The sequence below is a fragment of the Sinocyclocheilus grahami genome, unplaced genomic scaffold, assembly GCF_001515645.1.
Source record: "Sinocyclocheilus grahami isolate Dianchi unplaced genomic scaffold, SAMN03320097.WGS_v1.1 scaffold139.1, whole genome shotgun sequence".
Lineage (NCBI taxonomy): Eukaryota > Metazoa > Chordata > Actinopteri > Cypriniformes > Cyprinidae > Sinocyclocheilus > Sinocyclocheilus grahami.
In genome coordinates, this window is record NW_015505318.1 from 446,241 (window position 1) to 469,957 (window position 23,717).

The 23,717-nt window shown below is 37.8% G+C and overlaps 2 protein-coding genes across 2 annotated transcripts in view; one reads left to right on the forward strand and one right to left on the reverse strand.

Annotated features, from left to right (window-relative positions):
• Positions 1-1,360: 1,360 nt before the first annotated feature.
• On the reverse strand, positions 1,361-2,850 carry LOC107591225 (splicing factor U2af large subunit B). Its single transcript, XM_016280319.1, has 3 exons — positions 2,651-2,850; positions 2,127-2,201; positions 1,361-1,966 (listed from the first exon to the last, which is right to left on the reverse strand). Exons 1-3 carry the CDS (start codon positions 2,671-2,673, stop codon positions 1,585-1,587), a joined length of 480 nt encoding a protein of 159 aa, XP_016135805.1. The 5' UTR covers positions 2,674-2,850; the 3' UTR covers positions 1,361-1,584.
• A 2,043-nt stretch (positions 2,851-4,893) lies between these two features.
• Positions 4,894-23,717, forward strand: part of LOC107591221 (ligand of Numb protein X 2-like) — a 21,183-nt gene continuing 2,359 nt past the window's right edge. Inside the window, exons 1-10 of the mRNA XM_016280314.1 lie at positions 4,894-4,999; positions 7,446-7,962; positions 11,549-11,772; positions 12,934-13,071; positions 13,498-13,697; positions 14,792-15,160; positions 16,716-16,895; positions 17,222-17,399; positions 18,270-18,495; positions 19,673-19,831. Coding sequence (XP_016135800.1) covers positions 7,559-7,962; positions 11,549-11,772; positions 12,934-13,071; positions 13,498-13,697; positions 14,792-15,160; positions 16,716-16,895; positions 17,222-17,399; positions 18,270-18,495; positions 19,673-19,831 — 2,078 coding nt within the window. The 5' untranslated portion in view covers positions 4,894-4,999; positions 7,446-7,558. The remainder of the gene's footprint in view (positions 5,000-7,445; positions 7,963-11,548; positions 11,773-12,933; positions 13,072-13,497; positions 13,698-14,791; positions 15,161-16,715; positions 16,896-17,221; positions 17,400-18,269; positions 18,496-19,672; positions 19,832-23,717) is intronic.

The following is a 23,717-nucleotide window of genomic DNA, read 5'->3' on the forward strand; positions in this document are numbered from 1 at the left end:
TAAATACATCACATACATGACTTTTTATATATATATATTTTTTTAAATAAAAACAGAATGTTTTATTATATTCAAGCAAATTTCGAGAACATATGGCATAGTGCTGTGTTTGCATGGACCTCTTCAAATGACAATAATGGCACTTTCTTTCCTATCTTAATGGGGCTCTCATGCCAGTCATAAAGTTCAGGCAAATCCATTCCTCGCAAATCAAGCCTCGTAACGGCGCTTAATGGTGTTTATATATGACCTAGTTTGAAAAGGGAAGGAAACCGTTATCCGCGACTATTTTCACAATTTATCCGAGACTATTTTCACAATGTTGAAAGAGTACAAAAGGTTTTATGAAGCGTGAGTGAGACGACGCTATTTGGAATCATATCCATGGAAGGATATGAGAGGGATAATGGTGTAAAGTGATAAGAAATGTAGCTTTGCCATGCCAGAGAGAAAATACACAACTTAAGGCACTGGTACATAAAATCGGCTAGCAATTCAAATGCGTTTTGAGACTTCAGATAAAACGCAATAAACCAGTTAGGAGACACACAAAAGCGTTCTGAAACCACTTGTATGTTTGAGTAGGAGTAATATGTAGCTATAAATGTCCAAGTGCGACTCGATAATGGGAGTTCAGATCACTCATAATGGTACAATTGCGTTATGTAAAACGACACGTAATCAGATGTTGATAAACCCAGTGGCCTACACCCACATAATGCTTCGTCTATAAAACTGAAGGAAAAATGCAGTTTTGGCTACCCGTGTAAATACTGCAGTTTTTAATTAGCCTAACATACGTGTATTTTGATTTAAATTAAATATCACGAGGTGAGGTGCGAGCAACCAGATGGATCACGGAAACAGAGACTTTACTTTCAGACTCTTTGATAAGAAATAAGAGAATGAATGGCGATAAAATATGCTTGCTTAGTAGCGACAGTAAAGCTTGGGCAAACATGTCTAACCGCCGCAAAGGAACGATAATGAGATTTAAAATGACATTTAAGTCGCGCATTGAGGAAAATCTCAGGCGCAATAATTCATTCTGACACCACGCACTGAATGGATGGATGACAGAAACGTCGCCGACAAACGTTATTGCACAAACGTTAATTTCTAAACGTTTTTTTAAACCAAAGACCACTGTTGAGAAAATCTAAATTATTGCTGATATATTCCGGAGTAATTACGACTGTAGCTACGAACATCATGTTTATTGCTGGTTAAGTTTTAATTTACACAAATTAATAATATATAAACTTATATACTTAGTGTGTACACACGCACAAAGTATACGTTTATACAAACATTAAAATTATATTTTTTTAAAAATCAAGGAAACAAGGATACACAATGACCTATTAAAAATAGTTCTGAAATGATATTAACAGCCTCTCTCAATAATCAAATTCCGTCTTTTAGTTGTTTTAAAAATGCTATTTTAATATTATTGTTCAGAAATATAATGCAAATGGAAATTAGCAGAATGCCTTCATATTGTTGTACGCATTCATAGGACATGTAGACATGTAGAGATCTCATGTGTGCTCAAAACAAAAAAGCTACAAAGAGAGTGTTGCATCATTTCCCCCCTCTGTCAGTGTATTTTTTGACATCTGGGGAACTGTCCCGCACTGGTGAGCGAGATCGAGTCCTTTTTGACTTCCGGGAGAGGTGAGGGGAGTGTCTTCTTCGGGATGGTGAATGATTGCGTGAGGAAGAGCGGTGTTTGGAAGTGTGTGAATGAGAGTCAGAGTGGTATCTTCTGTGTGAATAGTCTTTTTTGTGATTGCACTTTTCACAGTCCGTGTTGTGATGTTTTTCACAAGCTCTTTTGTACCCATGTTCATCATCTCTTCCCCTCTCTGAAGCACGCTGATTTGTAGGCTGATGCGTCACAGCAGAGGAACGAATTGTGTTCAGCAGAAAGCGCTTGTTTGTGCTTCCCAGCGGACATTTCATCCTAGAAAACAGCAATTTAACCAGCTTTTAGATTCAAGATACATAAGGGAATTCCAAAAAGTATTCATTTATAAGATATACAGCCTTCTGAATTGTAAACTGTCAATCAAGGACAGCAAATAAATTGTTCTGCACCTTTCAACATGATTATCTATACTTACCATCCAGTAGCACCCATTGTCTCAGCACGGACTTTTGCTCTGCTAGTTTCTTTAAGGAGCTCCTCCACTGCTTTCCTGTTGGAGGAAAGAATATTTACACGAGTGAGAGAAATGGGTAACTGTACTGCTGTAACCTACGGGCCGAAGCACTTATTGTTTCATTTTCATTCCTAACTGCAGGGACAGTATTCAGTATTTCTATAACGTTAATGCTTGATTGTATTGACAGTACTTTGATCTTTAAGGCAGTTGCACTCAATTACAACTAATGTTATCATCACAACATAGAACAGAACAGATAATGTCACAAAGCACATGGTTGCTTTTTATATAAATGAATAATTCCTTCCTTGTAAGATATCGGAGATGATTGCTAACTTGCATGTAGTATGATACCTGACCACATATTACCAATACATCTTGACCGTTAAACAGCTGCACTCAGCCGGGTCACACATTTAACATCATAAACTAGCCCACTAAAACGATTTAAGCAAAAAACAGTATCTTAAGTTATGTCATACCTCTCTAGTTCACTTTCATCCATGATTTATTTAAACTGAAACGCATTCAGTGTTAAATTTTAATTCGTTTCAGCTCTGCTTGCTAACTGGTGTTATTTCCTACACTTGATGAGAACCCAAATTAGGACCCCGTTTGACTTAGTCCTTGATCATAGTCCTAACCTAAAAAACGGATGTAAAATATAACCTACGTCAGCTGCGGACATGCACGATAGCAAAATTCACACTTAAACGTTAAACCTTTCTGTAAATATAATTAATAACTATAGCGTCTAAAAATCATACACAGTCTATGCTTAAAACATAAGGGCGCATTTCAATCAGGCACCTAAATGGTCACACCTGCTATTCGATTGACATCGTGAGTCCCCGCCTCCACGCTGAGTCCGACAGAAGTTCCTCGAATCGGTTCTTTTGAACAGTTCGTCTAAATGAAGCGGTTCAAGAATGATTCGGTGGTTCTTTACGTCATTACACGGTCCCTTAGCATTTTACATGCTCTAAAACGTTCCAGCGCATTCTCTAAAAAGCTATTTAGGCTATCATATTATTTTCGCTTAAGATTTAATAAATAAGGGTCTTTATTTTAATACCACGTGTCCTAGTTCAATTTGTTATAGCCACTATAGCCAGGAAATCCACTAATTGGAATTTAAGTATAATTTGCATTTACAATAAGCAAAAATAAAATTCATTAATATCTCTTGGTTTTAAATTAATGAATTATATTTGAAATTAACCTATGCATTAAAACCAAATTTGGTTTGCCTTTGAGTTTGATTTTGTTGATAAATCATACAATCAAGTAATGCATATATCTCCAGAACATTTTATTTGTAACATTTTTGCTATCCGGCTATAAAGTAACTTTATCATTCAAATCCTCAGTAATTACATTTACATTTAATCATTTAGCAGATGCTTTATACAAACTGATACAAATGAAGACAATAGAAGCAATCAAAACCAATAAAAGAGCAACAATGTAGCCTACTGTAAGTGTGGTGACGCAGTGTTGGGGGTAACGCATTACAAGTAACGCGAGTTACGTAATCAGATTACTTTTTTCAAGTAACTAGTAAAGTTTTACTAGTTACTTTTACATTATTAAAAAGTGCAAAGTAAAAAAGTACATTACTTTTTAATTTACAAGATAATATCTGAGTTACTTTTTCCAATAAGTAACGCAAGTTACTTTCTTCTTCCAATTTATTGATTGACAGCTCTCCTGCCCCCATGTTGAGAGAAATCAGAAGATGTTACTGTAGTTCTAAAATTAATATGAATATGCATTAATTCATCTCACTCAAAAAAAAAACACAAATTCAGTATTCCTCAAAATGAATAAAAATAATGCAACTCAGAATATGACGCAAACCTGCAATAATTAAATGTTAAACAATACAAATACCCTTTAAGTATTTAATCCCATTCTATTAAGCAATGTCTTTGCTTCTGACCTTCGATGATCCAGTTCAACCGTACTAATAAGCACAAATTACTCTAGACAAGCATTTGTGTCTTTTTTTATTGCTGAAGTGTGTTGAAATTTCTTCTTCTGTGTTCTACTGTACGGACGTAAATTTACTTTCCCTTCAGCCTGAGGCTTATTCATTTCACTTTTGGTGTGAAAAGGCTTTTATATTTGCCAAAAATATAACTTTTTTTATTTTAAAAACAAACAAGCAAGCCCTGTCCAGAATTAAAAAGTAACACAAAAGTAACGTAACGCATTACTTTCCATAAAAAGTAACTAAGTAACGTAATTAGTTACTTTTTATGGAGTACCGCAATATTGTAATGCATTACTTTTAAAAGTAACTTTCCCCAACACTGGACATGTCCCATGTTAGTCTTACACGTAGCAAGTTCATTTTTTAATAATAATAAATAAAAATAATAAATAGTAGATATAGAAATAGAGAAAGAGCTAGTGTTAGAGTGTCAAGATTTTATTGCATTTTTTATATTCATGTTATTTTATTCATATTCATTTTATATTTTATATATAGTTCACTCCAAATGCATTTATCATCGTCTGGACATTTTTGAAAGAGACGGTTCTCGGTTCAACGAGTCGGGCAGTTTTTGACTCGAGAGTCGCTGGGCCGATTCAGTCCAATACATGCACTAATTGTTTAGATCAGTATAATGAACAGGTTCAATTGATTCGTTCAAAAGAGTCGACTCAAAAGAGCCATTCGTTCACGAATCGGACATCGCTACAAGACAGATACGGGGGTGTTTTGACGGGCGGATGCGGCTCGGGCAAGCTGCGGTGGATGTGATTGAGCTCCATGATTCTCCCCTCTCGGGGCGAGAGTTCACATCCGAAGGGAACGCGAATAGGTAATGTTATTCAAATACTCATATTATCACCCGCCGATCCTTTATTACTACACGCATTTTGTTACATGTCATTGTCGCCTATTGTACGGGCGATAGCACAGAGAGAGAGAGAGACAGTAAACGAAAAAATTTACTGCGAGCCGCTCTGTACCAGAAATAATGAGATATCGATATTTGTATGTCATAGATCTGGATTGGATACGCCTTATTAACGAGACAATTCATGCAGGTGGCATCCACAGACATTTTAATTCAACAGAGAAAGCGCCCACCCCCCACTCATTTATTTTTGTTGTCTACCTGTTTATGAATGTGCAACCTTTCTGTAAAATAAGGTCAATGTATTGATTTGGAAAAGCAATGCGAGATGGGTGTCAAAAAAGCTGGTTTGTGAATAGATCTGGACTGCAGAATGGAAACATGTCACTGCTACTGAAAGCCGTTTGCTCAATAAATAAAGACTTTAGAGATGTGCATATCATTCTACATGGAGCATGTCAGATATTGTTTGCTTCCTTTGTAGATGTTTAAATATCAGTCATTAATTTGCATTATTTTATGTCAGTTCAGCTGAACAAACATTTAATTCTTCATCCGCCAGGCAGCCAGATAAGCGCGAATGTGCCATTTTGCAAGTGAGAACACAGACAACTGTGACAAGCAGCTAAAGATACAAGGATACAACAAGTGAGTGGCCTTGAACAGCCCTTGCGGTCAATATCTAAACACTCCCTTGTGATTAAAAGTCATCAGAGGATCCAGCATAGAATAGAAATATTAATGGCAGCTGCCCAAAGGCCATTAGACATTCCAACCTTATTTAATGAAGTCCCACATCATGCTATCAAGGGATGAAGTTTAAGCACAAGCTGCTTCATTTAGATCAGACTATCCACATTAAGACATTTACAGTGTGCGGGACGAGTGTGCATGGGTATGTGTGTCTGATGAGATGTTGACAGGGCTTTGTAGTGGGAACAGAGAAGCCTTGTGTCCTCATGTTTTATTCATGTCCAGCTGCAAGATAAAAACAGAGGCAGGTAGTCACAGAGATGCCGTTGACAGACCAAGCGTGGGGCTGCTCACGGATGCACAGCTGTCGGATACTGTGAATACAGGCGAAGGTTGTAGTTATCACTGCCCCAATAGAATGCCCCCTGCTGTTTGGTGGCCTCGAAAAGCCAATTATTAGAAGCCTAGTTCAGGGGTTTTCGATCTTTTAGATGCTAAGGCCCCCATATTTGATCATCCTCATACAAGGGACTCCCATTTTAAAACGGAATATTTTTAAGGCCCAGTTTATAGTGTAAAAAATGTATGTGTACAATATTATTTGAAAAATATTTCGTTTTTATTACATAGAACATAATCAGGTGAAATGGCATACTGAACACAGACGAAAACAAGGCATTGAGGGATATACTTACAGTCTTTATAATGGCACACACTATATGAGCATAACTTATGACTTTCCATTTCCGATGACAATCCGTTGAACGCACTACTTCTATCCCTCACAGCCTCATTTTCATTGTCAAAAATTAAATATAGTGCTACTCTGACTAAGGTCTATTACATTTTTTTGCCTGCTCACTACATCTTAGTAATGTACTGTTGAATGTATTGTTTATTCATTTATATCATATTTTATTGATTTATTTATTTTCTCTAGACGTTTTTCACAGACCCCAGTTTGAAAACCCCTCATGTAGTCCACAGACAAGTGAAAATTCTGTCATATTTACTGACCCTCATGTTTTTCCACTCCTGTATGACTATTTCTTTCAGCTAACAAGATTTTCTGTGAAAAATAGCTACTAAACCAGTGTATGATTTGAAATACAGCACACTGATCAGTTTTATGTTCCCTTTATGGTGCTTTTTGGAGGCCCAGTCATTCACCTTAGTTATACAGAAAAAATACTCTTTCACTGAAGAAAGAAAGTCAGGCTTGAATTGACATAATGGTGAGTAAATACAGAGAGAAAGTCAACCGTTCCTTTAAATCTACAATGTATCAAATTAGAAACATGGCCTTCAGAGGAATGATTTTAATTATAATCTGGTAGGTTTTGATTAATATTTGTATTTAATGACTCGGATGAGTTTGCACCCACCCCCCCAATCTGGCTTTTCTGAACAAATGTTATCAATTCAAATTCAATTTCTTATACAGTATTTATTTTTGTCCTCTTCTCTTGCCCCCCATTCTCACTTTCACATCAAAACCTCTTGACTCTGCGCTCCCTGCCTCAATCCAAGATAATTCTCTCTCTGCTGGATTGAAAGATTGCTCCAGGCGAGAGAGCAAGTGATTACACTGTCAGATTAATGTGCAGGAGTAAACCCACACTGCTCTGCAACATAATCTCATGCTCACAACACATGGCACACACACAAACACGTTCTCTCATTCAGAACGGTTACCTCACTTCTTCTCCTTCAGGGTGATGTAACACCGTCTACCAGGGGGTGGCCGTCCCCTGCCGGAGTCGCACAGCCTCTGACGCCCCCGTAACCAAACCACTAAGTGTGTTTGTGTAGCCAAAGCCGAGCACAATGGGCAGTCTGGGAGAGGGAGTGGACCCAGGCATGGTGAGCGAAGCTCTTCTGGAGGCCCTTTGCTCTGAATGTGGACAGATTCACCGCGCCTGTGAGAACCACCTTTATAACTATCGTCTGGAAGTGGATGATGATTTGGTGTGCCACATCTGCCTTCAGCCGTTAGTTCAGCCCCTGGATACACCATGTGGCCACACCTTCTGTGCCCGCTGCCTGCGCAGCTTTCTGCAGGAACGGGACTTTTGTCCGCTGGACCGCGCGCATCTGCAGCTGCAGGTCTGCCGGCGCTCCAGCATTCTGGTGCACAAGCTGCTGGATAAGTTGTCGATCACCTGTCCACTGACACCTTCTTGTTCTCTCAGCATGCCACGCTGTGACCTGGAGGCACATCTCAAACACAGGTAAAATACTCATGAATACTCACACTATTTAATATCAAATGCAAAATCTGTTAAAATAAACATATTATGGTTGTATTCTTATGCAGTGAAAAATTTAGTGCAGGTTTTGATGAATTAAAGGTAAAAACACAATGAGTTAAAGGTAAAAATTTGAAGTGGAAAAACTGGAATAGTGTTTTCTTGTAAAAACGTACTTAAAGGGATAGTTCACCCAAAAATTTAAATTCTGTCATTAATTACTCACCCTCATGTCGTTCCAAACCTGTAAATCCTTTGTTCATCTTCGGAACACAAATTAAGATATTTTTATGAAATCCGAGAGCATTCTGACTCTGTATAGACAGCAAGGGAACTACCACGTTCAAGGTCCAGAGACATACCAAGAGTGTCGACAAAATAGTCCATGTGACATCAGTGGTTCAACCTTTATTTTGCGAAGCTACATGTATACATTTTGTGTGCAAAGAAAACAAAAGAAAAAATAATGACTTTATTCAACAATTCTTCTCTTCTGTGTCACAGTCCACAGCCATTCATGATGCCATGCATGTGCTTTCCTCTGCTCGTAAACAAGGTGCAGCGCATGCGTGTGCTATGTGAGCAGCATCACACGCATGCGTCATACTCTCGTGAATGGTGGTGGACAGTGGCACAGGGAAGAATTGTTGAATAAAGTCATTATTTTGGTTTTCTTTCCACACTAAAAGTATTCTCGTAACTTCATAAAATTACAATTGAGCCACTGATGTCACATGGAATATTATAACAATGTTTTTACTTATGTTTCCGTTGTCTGGGAACATTTCAGTTACAATGCTGTCTATGCAAAAATATCTTATTTGTGTCCCGAAAATGAACAAAGGTCTTACAGGTTTGGAACGACATGAAGGTGAGTAATTAATAACAGAATTTTAATTTTTGGGTAAACTATCGCTTTAAATAATCTTTGTTTTATTAACAACTTTGCAAACCCATTTTTTTAGAGTATAGTTCAAACAGTAGCACATAACACTAGCAAAGTCAAACTCATGGGTTTGATTCCTAGAGAATGCAAGAACTTGAAATATATATATATCTAGTAGGCCTATATCTTGAAATAAATATATATATCTTGAATGTACTGTAAGTTGTTTTCTGTAAAAGCATACCAAATGTGTAAACGTACAAGTAATGGTTACATATTTAACACAAGACTGTGGACTGTAAGCAAAAAATCTTGTTGCCTTTGCAGCCAAGAACCACCCAGTTAAACAAGAAATCATCTGACTGGCATGTAAAGCAACCAACCAGTTGGCTCATTTAAAAAAAATATATATATATTTTTTTTCTAGACAGGAACAGTATTCTTTCTTGTGTTGACATATTAACTTTTTTGTGAATGTTTGAGGATACACAAGCATAAAGGTGGCCTCAAATCCAACAGATAAGCCAGAAAACTAATTTTGAGGTCTTTAAGTGGCGTTTAGAGTCAGGTTAAGTACTTCAGTATATGTTCATCAGAAGCATTCATTGTACTAGCCTGCAGTCACAAATTAGTTTTCAGGCAGACTGATAAGATAATGTGCCAGTCAGCCAATCATTTTTTAAATCTTTTTGTCTGTTCCTCAGCTAAAGAGGTGGTCTTACTAGACTTTGAGCATGCAACATTTCTTTGGACACTACAAAGGACAAGATATGATACATGGCACCTTTTTAAAAAACATTTAAAAAAACTAAAATATACAATGTACTCCACTTATACAATGCACTCCACTCCTGCAATGTTGCAAACCTGTAGTTTCCAAGTTTGTGTTCTTTTAATTCAGCTAAAAGGTCACAATATGATGTATCATTCTTCTAATGGTCACATGAATTGATCACGTGATACAATTTTGCAGGTCAAGGAGTTTACCAAACTTGAACTTGTAATGCAGTGAACGTCCAATGAGCTTGTGTTTCCAGTCTCCTGCATTTGCGTGCATATGAATGCCCCTTAAGACCATCTCAAATTCAGATCAATAAAAATTCAATTATTAGTAGTAGTACTACCAGAAAGTGTTAAATAGTTGTTGTTGTTTTTAATTCTCAGTTGGGATGCACTGCTCATTTTTCAAACAGAATATTACCTACACACACTTGGGGTGTACCATTATGAGTAAACCCCAAATAAACCTCATCAACATGCAGAATACAACAGTTCAACTTTAGCATTACCACATGTCTGAGGGGCTTCTGAGTCAGAACATGCAGAAGCAACAAATATCATACTCAGGTATCTGTTAGAGTAAGACAATTAAGCTTAGCAGACAAAGACACTTTTGGAGTCACTTTCTTGTGAGTGGAGCCTTCCCATCTGGGGATTATTTGCCCCTTTGTCATGTGATGGGAGATTAGTTGGTCCCGTGTAATGCACTGGACAGCAGCAGTTTTATATTCTCTTCAGCCATGCTGGGAAACTTTAACTCTAGAAACCTTTTCAACCACTTCTTCTGTGAGACTGCCAAGGGCAACCCAGAGCTATGGTGAGTTAGAGAGTCCAGTATGCTATTTTGTACTAAGAGTTAGCAGAGAGTGGTATACATTTTAAGAATAGTTCTGGTGCACAAGATAGGATTGAATGGTGCCTTTGCAAGAACTGAAGGTCTTGGCCTTCCAAGGGTTTGGTGTAGAGTCTGAAGCCAAACGTGAGTTGAATAGTTCAAAGCTGAGTTGGCTCACAAACCATAGGACAAATTAGCTAAAGTCTCAACTGTTTTTGTGAAAACAAGTAGGAAAATGTTTAAAAAAGTTATTAAAGTTTTGTCATCATCTATACTTCTTAATTCACTCTTATTTGCAAGAATGTTTTATTTATATCTTAATGGAAGAATACCCAAGGAGATTAACCTTAACAAGGCGCTAACACCTTCCTAAGAGAAGGCTGAGAGTTACTGCCAGCATTAGCCGTCTTCTCTTAGCTGTGTTGACAATCTGGTGCTTTCTTGTTATACTATGAGACCTCAGCATGTAATACTATCCTACAAGTCTTTGTCCAGACTGATGCGTAGAGTAATTAATTAGTGCTGTTAATTATATGACAGTCATGTTAGTGAAATGCTGAAATCCTCCAAGCTCAAAGGCAAAGAAAGATCCCATAGATTCACTGGACCAGTGTTGTTATTGTTAACTAAAAGTAAAACTAAAACTATAAAAAAATGGATTTTGGTAATTGAAATAAAATAATAAAAATAATCCAAACAAAAACTAATGAAAATGCCAAAAAAAAAGTTAAAAATACTAAAAGGTAAATATAATTAAAACTGAAAAATATATATAAAAACATTCATCAAAAATGTTAATAAATACAGTACATAATAATATATAAATAATACTAAAAACAACACTGCACTAGACTAAGTTTGGGAATACAATATCATGACCTTTACTTTACTGTAGGTTCCTGGAATAGCATCTGCCCCGAGGATGTAGCGCAAGGTTTCTCATGTAATTTGCTTCCTTTTTCTTGCCTTTGTCTTCCATTTCATGTCAACCGGACCTCTGTGTACCTAGCCTCCCCAATATTTCATTTATTGTGTTTGTATGTTTGCATCTATGTGTGTGGGTCTAGGTGTCCTGGAACACAGAGTCAGCGAACAAAGCTGGAGCGGACACGGATGGAGGGAAGCGAGGACAGGGTCACGGCGACCAACCCTCCCAGATCCCCCCAGACTGAGATGAAGGAAAGTACGCCATCACCACCTGCTGGATCCACCGCATGCAACAATGTTCCTACATGGACAGAAGAGCCTGGCGTAGACAACCCTGCCTTTGAAGAAAGCACTGAAGAAGACAGTGAGTACCCTAAGTAGGGCCGCAACTACCAATAATCAGATATAGCAAAATTGTCGCATCCAGTAGTAGGTATTCTTTAGGCAGTTCTGCTGCACTCCACGACATACTGTGCTCTGTATTGTTAGGATGACATTTTTAGGGTGGTCTGCCTCAGCAGATTAACAGTGCTTATCAACGTTAAAATGTTTGAGTTGGCCAATCAAATCAAAGACGATGGGTCTTTATTGGTCACAGAAACTGAATTTCATTTGCCACTTCAGTCTTAACAGTGAAAGAGTTTTAGAAGTAACTAAATATTTAATAATTGACAACTCTTTAATAATAGAAATATTACACAACATAAGTAATATTCACTGATGAAAAGCATTACATTTTTAGTGAAAATTAGTTTTTAACTGAAAATAGCTTATTTCATTTACGTAATGTATAATGTAATTTGTAATTGAGTATGATGAGACCAAAAACATTAAGAGAGACATTTTTAGCATATTAGACATATGATTAAGAGTGATTGTGTGCATATTTTTAAAAGAAAAGAAATATGATTTAATATTAAATTAAATATATATAATTTACATATTATATATATATATATATATATATATATATATGCAAATAGTTCATATGCATTACAATATATTCACATTTTTGTTCTTTTACTATTTTTTTCTTTCTTTTCATTTTCGTTTATTCCCTTAATCCTTTCAAATCCTTTAATATTTTAATTCCTTTAACTTAAAATGCATTGAAAATACCAATAAAAGTATGCCTTACAATTTATTTATTTATTTATTTTTTGGTCCCCCACCAATGTCTTGACTGTAACTATAAAGTTCATGATATGAAACCCCCTACATTAGCAACTTAAACTCACTTGAACTTGATCTCCAATAGAGACTTGCATTAGCACATATCGCAAAGCTAACACAATAAACAAATACAAAAGAGTACATTAAAAAAATACATAGCATACACAAATATTAAGTTAAATAGTCCATTTTTAATCAAATGGACCAGTTTTTATCAATACTTTTTTTTATAGTTTATTCCATTAGAGAATTAAATTAGCACATGTTGCTAAGCTAACATAATACTCTGTGGTGACTTACATGTTTTATGGAATGAAATGTATATTTTCAGCTGTCTTTTTGTCCCTCAAAGGTGTCCATGGTTTAGAGTGCGCTCCTCCTCGTGTAAAGCGTCCTCTCAGCAACCCGTGCATTCATCTTCTCCGCACTGGCAGTTCTGCCTCTTCAGGATGGGACTTTGTTGAAACTCTGCCTTTTTCTGCTGAAGAAGGTATGATTATTTCACACAGTAAACTAGACTATAAACCATATAATCACTGTGTTTCTTAAAGGAATAGTTCACCCAAAAATGAATATTTTATCATAATTTACTCACCCTCATGTCGTTCCAAACCTGTGAGTTTCTTTCTTATGTTGAACACAAAAGAAGATATTTTGAAGAGCCAGTCTTCCCCATTCCCCATTGACTCCATAGTATTTCTTTCCCTACTATGGAAGTCATCGGGGACAATAAACTGTTCGATTATCAGCATTCTTCAAAATATCTTCTTTTATGTTCAACATAAGAAAGAAACTCATACAGGTTTGGAATGGCATGAGGGTGAATAAATTATGACAAAATAGTCATTTTTGGGTGAACTGTCCCTTCAAATACCTTTGATATCTTTGTTTGGGTTCCATACGTCTTGTTCTTCAGGTTGTGTGAAACTTCCATCTCTACCTGAGGGAGAAATCACAACTATTGAAATTCATCGTGCAAACCCCTACACAGAGCTGGGCATAAGTATTGTCGGTGGAAACGAGACCCCCCTGATAAATGTGGTAATACAGGAGGTGTACCGGGACGGTGTTATAGCTCGAGACGGACGGCTGCTGGCTGGTGACCAAATACTTCAGGTATTGTCCTTGCTGTTCCACAACAACCGTCTGATTAAAAAAGACATTTCACTGCTATTTACAGATCAGCCCTGATACTTTAATCAATCTCTAAAGAGCTCTAATGAATAGTGGCTGCAGAATCACTATCTGCATGAATAGATGCAGAACAGCATTCTTCAAACTGACATTCACCAACATATGTGACCTGCTCCATCATTTCGAGCCAGAAATACATTTTAAGCTTCATGCATTGACTAAAAAAGTAACATCTCTCCTTTTTAATGATATAATTGTTTCAGTTTGAACAACTGAGATATAATTTCATTTAAACTGCATCTATATATAAACAGAATTAGACAAAATTATTAAATGAAATGAATTAGACAGAATTTGATATTTGACAATTAGGAGATTTATCAAACATTTTGTTGATGTTTTATAGAAATTAATACTTTTATTCAGCAAGGAAGCATTAAATTGATTAAGGGTGACAATAAAGACATTTATATGTATTATAAGGTATACAGTATATATATGTGTATCCCTTTAAATTATCATTTATTTTTTTCTTCAAATAAATGCTGTTCTTTTGAACATTATATTATATTGAGAATCCTGAAAGAAATGTATCATGGTTTCACCTAAAATATTAAGCAGCACAACCATTTTCAACACTGATAAGAAATGTTTCTTAAGCAGCAAATCAGCATATTATTGATTTCTGAAGGATCACGCAACACTGAAAATTCACAGAAATATAATATATTTGAAAATGTATTCAAATAGAAAACAGTTCTTTTAAATTGTAATAATGTTGCACAATATTACTGTTTTTACTTACTTTTGGTAAATAAGAGACTTCTTTCAAAAACATTAAAAATCTTTGACATTTTGAGCAGTAGTGTACATTAAATAATTAATAACAAATTAAGTTAAACTATAATACATATTATAACTAATTTATTTAATATTATAACTAATTTTTTTATCAAAAATATAAAACACAAAAAAATCTCTTCGTCACTAACAGCTCATTGCAACTACTCACACAAAAGCTTGGCCCGTATGTCAACCCCATTCATTTCTCCTCTACATTTCCCATTCGTGTGCAGGTGAACAACGTAGACATCAGTAACGTGCCCCATCACTTTGCTCGCGCTACCCTGGCCCGTCCCTGCACCACCCAGCAGTTGACGGTTCTGAGAGAGCGCCGCTGTTCTGCCAGGCCACCTGTGGCGACTGCTACACCCAAGGGCAGCCCTGCCAGCATACGCATCACCCTACACAAGCGTGAATCATCAGAGCAGCTGGGGATCAAGCTGGTGCGGCGTACAGATGAAGCGGGTGTGTTTATCCTGGACTTGCTGGAGGGAGGGTTAGCCGCTAGAGACGGACGACTTTGCAGCAACGACAGAGTGCTGGCCGTCAACGAGCATGACCTGAGACATGGCACGCCTGAGCAGGCAGCTCAGATTATACAGGTAGAGAGAAAGCATGTGTGTGGGGCAGTTCAGGTCAAGATAAGGATGCTAGTAGACCTTTGCTAACTGATAAATGGTTGATATTAAAATATATCTTAAAATATATATAGATATCTATACTCTGTTTTCTACATAAATGAAAAATAAAATGCTAAGAACTAAAAGTGAATTTAAGCATCACAGCATTATAATGTAAAGTATGAAATCTAGATATTCATTTTGAGATTTGATAAAGTTTACTTTTAACAGTGTTATCCAATTATCAGTGTTGTTAAACATTAACTTTAAGTGAGCAATAGATGACAGCAAAGGTAATTTAATTACCTTTGTTTATTTCATTTTAGTGTTATTTTAGTATTGTTTAAGTCTTATAGTATTTACTAATATTTTTAATTACTTCATTTTTATATTTTTAGTTATTATTGTAAGTGTAGTAATTTTGTTATTTTCTCATTATTTAAAAATTTTTTTAATTAGCTTTAGCTGTATTTTATTTCATTTTTAGTTTTAGTAAATGTTTTACTTCTAAAAAAAATTATTTAATTTAATTTAGCTTCCATGCCAACATTTCTAATTTCCATTTAAGTTTTTGGTAAGTTTTTCTTCTAATATTTATTTTATTTTATTTCAGCATGTTGTTAAACATTAATTGAGCAATAGATGATGGCAAAAGTAATCTAATCATCTATGTTATTTTTATTAGCACTTATGTACTACTATATAATTTATTAATATTTTGAATTAGCTTAATTTTTATATTCTCAGCTTCACTGTAATTTTAGTTGTTCTCTTGTCATTTTAATTAGTTTTTGTTTTTATATATTTTTATAAAAAATAATTGTATTTTATTTCAGTTTTAGTTTTACATTTCACATTTTCAGTTAAGATTTTGTAAGTTTAAGTTTTTCATGTGATGTTTATATCTTATTTTAGCTTTATTTAAATTAACACATGGTTGACACATGTTTTAGATAATTAGGTAATACGATACGAAAATGTCTAATATCGGCCACTAACTAATATGATTTCCAATATATTCTGCATTCTGAAATATTGGATGAAAACAATCCATAGACTTAGACTGAAAGAGGGCTTCAGCCATATCTAGAGCCCAGAAAACCGGTCAGTAACAACCTAGCAACACCCTAGCAACCACATAGTTCATCCTGACAACTACCCTAGTGTGGTGGTGACTTTTGCTCCAGCAACACCGCTCACAATTTCTTCAGAAAATAAACATCTAGTTTCCCCTAAGAAATATTCTCATAATAATACAGCTATTGTCATCTGTGCAAACCTCAGTGCCTGTTTGGGTCATTAGGACACCATCTCTGCTGCCCTGCTCAGAGGGTAATGTGATTGATAGTATCTTTATGTATACGTGAGCAGCTTTCTCCCATCTGGCTGCCCCGATCACACAGAGAAAGGGCAGCTAAAACATTATTAGGAATAGCACTGGCAGGCAGCAGACTGTCTTTGTTGGATATAAAGCCACCTCGGCACTCAATATAAGAGTATTAGGTATTTATTCAGACCGCCTACTGTCATCTTCTAGGCTAGTGGAGAAAGAGTCAATCTGCTGATTAGCCGGTCCAGCAAGCAGACTATGGCCGTGCACATAGGCTCCACCTTGACCAGGGACGTTTGGAGCCATGAACACATTCCGCCGCTTCCCTGCACTGCGACCCCAAGCCCCGTCCCAAGTCTGCACCTTGCCAGGTCTTCCACCCAGAGAGTGAGTACAAATGGCTATGGCCAAGAGCGAGAGCAAGTCTGTGTGTGTTGCAGAATCTATTTTAGCATCATGGAGACGTAATTAGGGAGCCCTATTTCCGAAGCATCTGGGTAGCTTCCAGTTTTTCCATGAGTTCAGACCACAACCTTAATTACTCCTTGTTGAATCTATTATGAGATCAATTACGAAGTTGGAGTAGAGCTGCTCCCTTTGGGAAGATGAACAGCACTCTACCGAGAGCCGATCAGTGTCGATTTAGAAATGGTCTTCCCTTTTTCCTTCTCCATATCTGAGACAAATTTAGATTTGATGCTTGTGTTTTGTAGGATCTCTCCCAGTGTGTGACCTGTAAGGAGAAACACATCACTGTGAAGAAGGAACTGCATGAGTCTCTGGGTATGACTGTGGCAGGGGGACGGGGCAGCAAGAGCGGAGAGTTGCCGATCTTTGTCACAAGCGTCCAGCCCCATGGCTGCCTGTCACGTGATGGACGAATCAAACGTGGTAAGTTGCATAAACCCATTTTTTTCTTAAATTAGTATCTAGAATCTAGATAATCTTGACCCAAGTTTAAGCAAGTTTGTGGACCTACCATCAAAATGACTTCAACATTGAGCCTGTTCACTTTCTTAATACATACTACTGGTCTTATTGCACATGATTCATGTTATTCAGAGGAAAAAATAATGCTTGTTTTTGTTAGCAATTCCACGCCAAATAATGAGATGAGTTTAATAATAAATAAATACATTTAAAACAAATCTCACAAAAGGTGTATTTAGTGATTTTTCAGTCTTTTTAGAGACACTTATTCAAGTCTCAATTAGTTGTAAGCTGCTTGTGTTTGATTCACTAAAATGAACCAACTCATTAAAGTCATTCATTCAGGTATCAGACTACACTGGTTGTGCCATTGTATTTCATTTATGAAATAGAACCGACTCATTAATTTAAAAATCAGACTACACTGATTGTGCTGTATGTGTTTAAATCACTAAAAAGACCCGACTCATTCCTTTGAGAATCAGACTACACTGGTTGTACTGTATGTGTTTGATTCACTAAAATAAAACCAACTCATTATTTCAGAAATCAGACTAAACTGGTTGTGTTGCATGTGCTTGGTTTACTAAAAAGAACGGAGTAATTAGAGTAATTCATTTGGGAATCAGACTACACTGATTGTGTCTGATTCACTAAAAAAAAACACTCATGAGGTTGTTTTTGAGGAATACACTGTTTCCCACTCGTGTCTCTGATGATGAAGTGCACTTAAGCGAAACCTGTCTCCATGGGGCTTCAGCCGTGTTTCAGTCCTCTCTGTGTGGCTGTTAGGAGTGTCTCTAAGTGTCTTTGTCGTCTCTCATTGCTCAGGGGATGTACTGTTGAGTATTAATGGTCAAGATTTGACCTATCTGAGCCACAGCGAGGCAGTGGGCACTCTGAAGTCCAGCGCCGCGTCCTGCTCTGTCCAGCTGAGGGCACTAGAGGTGAACACATTTGAAGAACCAGGCCCGGACGAAGAACTTCTCCCTCCGCACGAAAACGACTATGACGCAAGCTGGTCGCCTTCATGGATCATGTGGCTTGGACTTCCCAGGTAAGAGTGCAGTCAATCAGATTTTGTAGAGCTTCACTTGGGAGATTGTTTGATGAATGGAAAAAAAGCGACTCAGGGCTATTAAAGTGGATGTACTTTTGGAAGAGTCAAAATGGCTCTCTTTGAACTCCACTGGGAGGCTTAAAATAGCATTCTCACCTTGCTGAGCACTGATCCAAATAACCCTAAAATAGTCAAAGCAATCTGGCCAAGACTACCATCATGCCAGGTTCACCTACTTTTTTCCCATCTGAATCTGAGTGGAAACAGCTTTGAAGGGAGAGAATGCAGCTATTTTAATGACTTGGACACAGAAAATATCTGTAGTGTTGATGTGTTTTGGATCAGCAGCTTTATGCAGTGCTAACCCACGAGGGGATTATGACCGTGTCGTGATGTAAAACATCAACAGCTGCAGATTATCAGATGAAGCGTACATGTGGAGATAACTTGCTCCTAGCCCACTTCAGCCCAGTCTCAGGTCATTCAGTCCAGTCTCACTCCCTCCTTTTTTACTCTGCCCTCCCTTCTGTCCTTTATCATCCGTCCCCTTTGCTTTGGCACCCTTCTGTTTCCTTCTCCCTTCCTGTCATTGTGCCAAATCCTCCATTTCTATATATCTCTGTTTCTATATACAGTGGGTACGGCCCAGTCTGAGTCCAATCAGTATAATCAAACACAGCTGGACTCAAATGAAGGTGTAGAACCATCTCAAGGATGATCAGAAGAAATGGACAGCACCTGAGTTAAATATATGAGTGTCACAGCAAAGGGTCTGAATACTTAGGACCATGTGATATTTCAGTTTTTCATTTTCAATAAATCTGCAAAAATGTCAACAATTCTGTGTTTTTCTGTCAATATGGGGTGCTGTGTGTACATTAATGAGGAAAAAAATTAACTTAAATGATTTTAGCAAATGGCTGCAATATAACAAAGAGTGAAAAATTTAAGGGGGTCTGAATACTTTCCGTACCCACTGTATCTATATAGCATCTGTTTTTTTGTGTTTCTCCTTTTGTGCTCCTGATTTCTCTTTGTCGCCTAGTTTCTAAGCAATCTGAAATACAATTTTTGATTTCTGGGCGATAAAACAGATGGGGGGAAAAATTTATTTTCTGATGATGCTTACTTGTTTATCCACACCGTTCTCTGTTTTTCTGGTTCTCTGTCACAGCTACCTGCATAGCAGTCATGAGATCGTCCTTCGCAGAAGTCACCCTGGCAGCTGGGGCTTCAGCATTGTTGGAGGTTATGAGGAGAACCACAGCAACCAGGCGTTCTTTATCAAGACTATCGTCCTTGGAACACCCGCTTACTACGATGGCCGTCTAAAGTGAGCAAGCACAACAAAATAAACAATAAACAATGACCTAATGCTTCATGGCTAGATGAGACAGCACTTTCAGCATTACCTTGATTAAAATGTTAAAAAACAAGCTTACATCTCTGGCCATCAGTGTTGCATAAAAGATAATTTTTTGTATATACTAAACAAAAACACTACTATTTTTTCTAACCTATTTAATTACAATTATTATTTAATGAATATATTTATTAATTAAATTAACGATTAATAAATGAATATGATTTATTGTATCATTGTAATATTCATAAAATATTTATAATAATAATAGACTTATAAATTATAATTTTTTTTTTTTTTTTTTTTTTTTACTTTTTTATTAAAAGTTTATTAATAAATTACTATTACAATGGAACTTTGTTGAATATTTATGAAATTGAAATTTCCTATGTGATTATTGTGAACAATTTATCAATGCAGATGTTTATTTTTTATTTATTTTTTGACCATTTAATTTTTAATCAAAGTGTCTTAATTCGAACTTCTGGTGAAATTACTTCTCCGATCATTTAGTTGGATTAAACCCCCGCCCCTTTTTTATTATAATCAACTGCAACCTTGGATTCAGCCGATCCACCTCCATCCAATCAACAACCAGTAAATAGAAATAAGTCTCGGTTGTGACGGTGAGGAAATCCAACATCGTAATACCGTGACATTGTGACAACATCGGTAATACCGGTATCACCGTGGGGGCATTCCCTCTTTTCCTCGCTTTCCTTCGCTTTTAAATAGCTTGTAAAAGCTGCTTGCACATTTTACTTTTACTTTCAAATAGCGGCAATTCGGCGTAAAGCAATTGTTAATTTTTAGTTTGTTTGAATTTCCCCTCTTTTCCTCGCTTTTAAATAGCTTAAAAGCGCCGTGCGCATTTTACTTTCACTTTCAAATTAGCAGCAGTTCGGCGTCAATTGCTTGAATGCAACAACAAAATACAATGTCAAACTCACTTTAGCCTATAATAAAAAACAAATAAAAGTACACCATGCTATAGGGCAGGCTATGCCTAATATAAAATAACAAATCCATCCATCCCCCATCCATCATTCCATGGGCTCATGCCCGTTGGTGTCCAATGCCCTTCTGATGCTCCATTTTCACTGTGCATGGTCCTGTGCCATCCTGCTAAGAGAGTGGATGTCCCTCTGACACCATTCTTTGATGTCATCCAACCACTCCCTACTCGGTCTTCCTCTCCGTGTCCGTCCATCCATGATCCCAAACACCACACACTTCACCAGTCGCTTGTCCTCCATCCTGCAGATATGTCCAAACAGGCTGAGCTTCCTCTCCATGATGACTTATACGATGTTCCTAATGTTTCCAACTCATCTTTGCACCTCCACGTTTGTGATTTTCTGATGCAAGTGAATATGCAATATTCTCCTGTAGCACTTCATTTCAAACGCCCGCAGTAAATCTTTGTCTTTCTTCCTCAATGTCCATGTCTCACAAGCACACAACAACACACTCATCACACATGTCCTGATTATGCTGATTTTGGTCTCTGTTCTGATATGCTTACTGTTCCATATTGTCTTGAACCCTGCCATTACTCCCGTTGCCCTCGCTATTCTCCTTTGGATCTCCTTGTTACAATCGTTGTCCCAGGTCAGTAGACTACCCAGGTACACAAACTCTGTGACATTTTCAATACCTCTGCCCCTAATCTCCAGTTCCTCGTCTATGTCCTCTTGTCCAAACACCATTGTCATTGTCTTTTCAATGTTGATCTTTACGACCGTTGTTTTAAACCAATCGCCCCTTTCTCCACCAACTCTCACCGCCGACTGCGAGATTTCACAGATGTTCTGCAGTATCTTGGTCAATCTTGCTCCGACTCCATATGACTTGAGTGTTGCCCAAGTGACGTCCTGTTTGATGGAGTCGAATGCCTTTCGGAAATCAATGAAACAGTTGATGATGTGTCGTCCTTTACGTTTCGACCTTCTCTGCCATAAGCATTAGAATCAGGATTTGATGTGTGGTGCATCTGTCTTTTCTGAATCCGGCCTGCTCCTCTGACAAATGTGGTTCCATCTGCGCGTTCAATCTCTCCAGTAACACCATCATCAATACCTTACCCATGTGACTTAACAGAGCAATTGTCCTGTAGTTGCTGCATTCTGACAAGTCTCCTTTCTTTGGTATTGTAACGATGACTGACTTTGCCCATTCCTCTGGTACTCTCCCTTCCTGCCATATCTGATTACAGATTGTGTGTATCTCTTCTGTAACTTTTTCTCCTCCAGCTTGTATCATTTCTCCGGTTATGTCGTAGATTCCTGGGCTCTTTATTCTTTAACCTTTTCACCGCTTCTGCCACTTCCTCATATAGAATGTAGTGCATTTCATCTTCATTGGGCGGTGGTGAGATTTGGTCTAGTTCAGTTATAACGGTGTCACTGTTACCCCTATCAGTGTACAGACCACTGCAATATTCTGTCCACCTTTTCTTAACTTCTGCTTTACCTTGTAACATCTTACCATTCTTGTCCTTGATGGTTGACTGCTTCGGTTTCCACGCTCGGTTTCCTCACCACATTGCACATCACTCTATACTCCTTCTCCCTCTCCTCCGATTCTTGTCTTCTCTGTTTCATCTCTCTTTTCGTCTTTGCCAGTTTTAGTGTGCATTCCGTGATCCACGGTTTGTTTTGCTTACACACTGTTGGTAAGACTTCCCTCACAGATGATTGTATCGCTTCATTCAACCGTCGAACTCTGTCATTTAGTTCCACTGGCTACGATGGTGAGTTTTTAAGTCTTTGCTCCACTTTGCCCTTGAACACTGCCCGCACTGTTGCATTTCCAAGTGCATCGATGTTCCTTCTTGGTTCATGTAGTTGTTGTCTCGTTGTCCTTTTCAGTCTTAGCTTCAGTTTGCACATCACCAAACTGTGGTCTGAGGAGATGTCTGCTCCTGGGAACGTTCTGCAAACACGCACTGCAGTTTTCCATCTCCTATTTACCAGCACCAAGTCAATCATGTTGGTGTACTTGCCATCGGGTGCCATCCACGTCCACTTCCTGCTGTCCTTCTGCTGGAATCTGGTGTTGGTGATCAGTAGATCATTCTTAGACGCAAATTCCAGTAGCCGTTCCCCTCTATTATTGCGCTGTCCATAGCCATGACACCCCATCACCTGCTCCCAGCCCAAGTTATCCGTTCCAACCTTTGCATTCCAGTCGCCGATCACAATTTTCACATCTTTCTTTGGCAACTCCTCGATGGTGTGCTCCAGCTGCCCGTAGAACGTTTCGACCTCTTCCTCGGTACTGTCTGAAGTTGGTGCATAAACCTGAATCACTGCAATGTTCAGAGGTGCTCCGTTGAACCTGGCCACTATGTTACGAGAGTTTACAGGGTTATACCCGAGTAGTGCATCTTTCGCTCGCTTGCTAAGCAAGAAATCAACTCCCCTCATGTGATTTTTCTCTTCTCCTGACCAAATCACTTCTCCTCCATTCAGCTCTCCCACACCTGTCCAGCGCATCTCTGACAGTCCCAATATATCGCACTCATATGGTGTCATTTCCTTACGTAATAGCTCCAGTTTGCCAGGACTTCTGAGAGTCCGTACATTCCATGTACCTATCTTCAGAAAGTCCGTTGCTGCTTTGAGTTTCTTTTCTCCTTCTCCTTTTCCTTCTACTCCAGTAGCTAACCTTTCAACCCAGCCCCGGTTTCCCAGCTGAGGACGCGGACCTTGTATAACCGGGCGACGTCCGAGCCGGTGTGTTCCTGTTTGTTTGGTTGTCATTGTGTATTGGATTTCATTCGTCTTGTTTCTTTTACAGGTGGCAGTATCTGCACCCCACCACCCAACCCTCCTCCTTTATCCGGGCTTGGGAC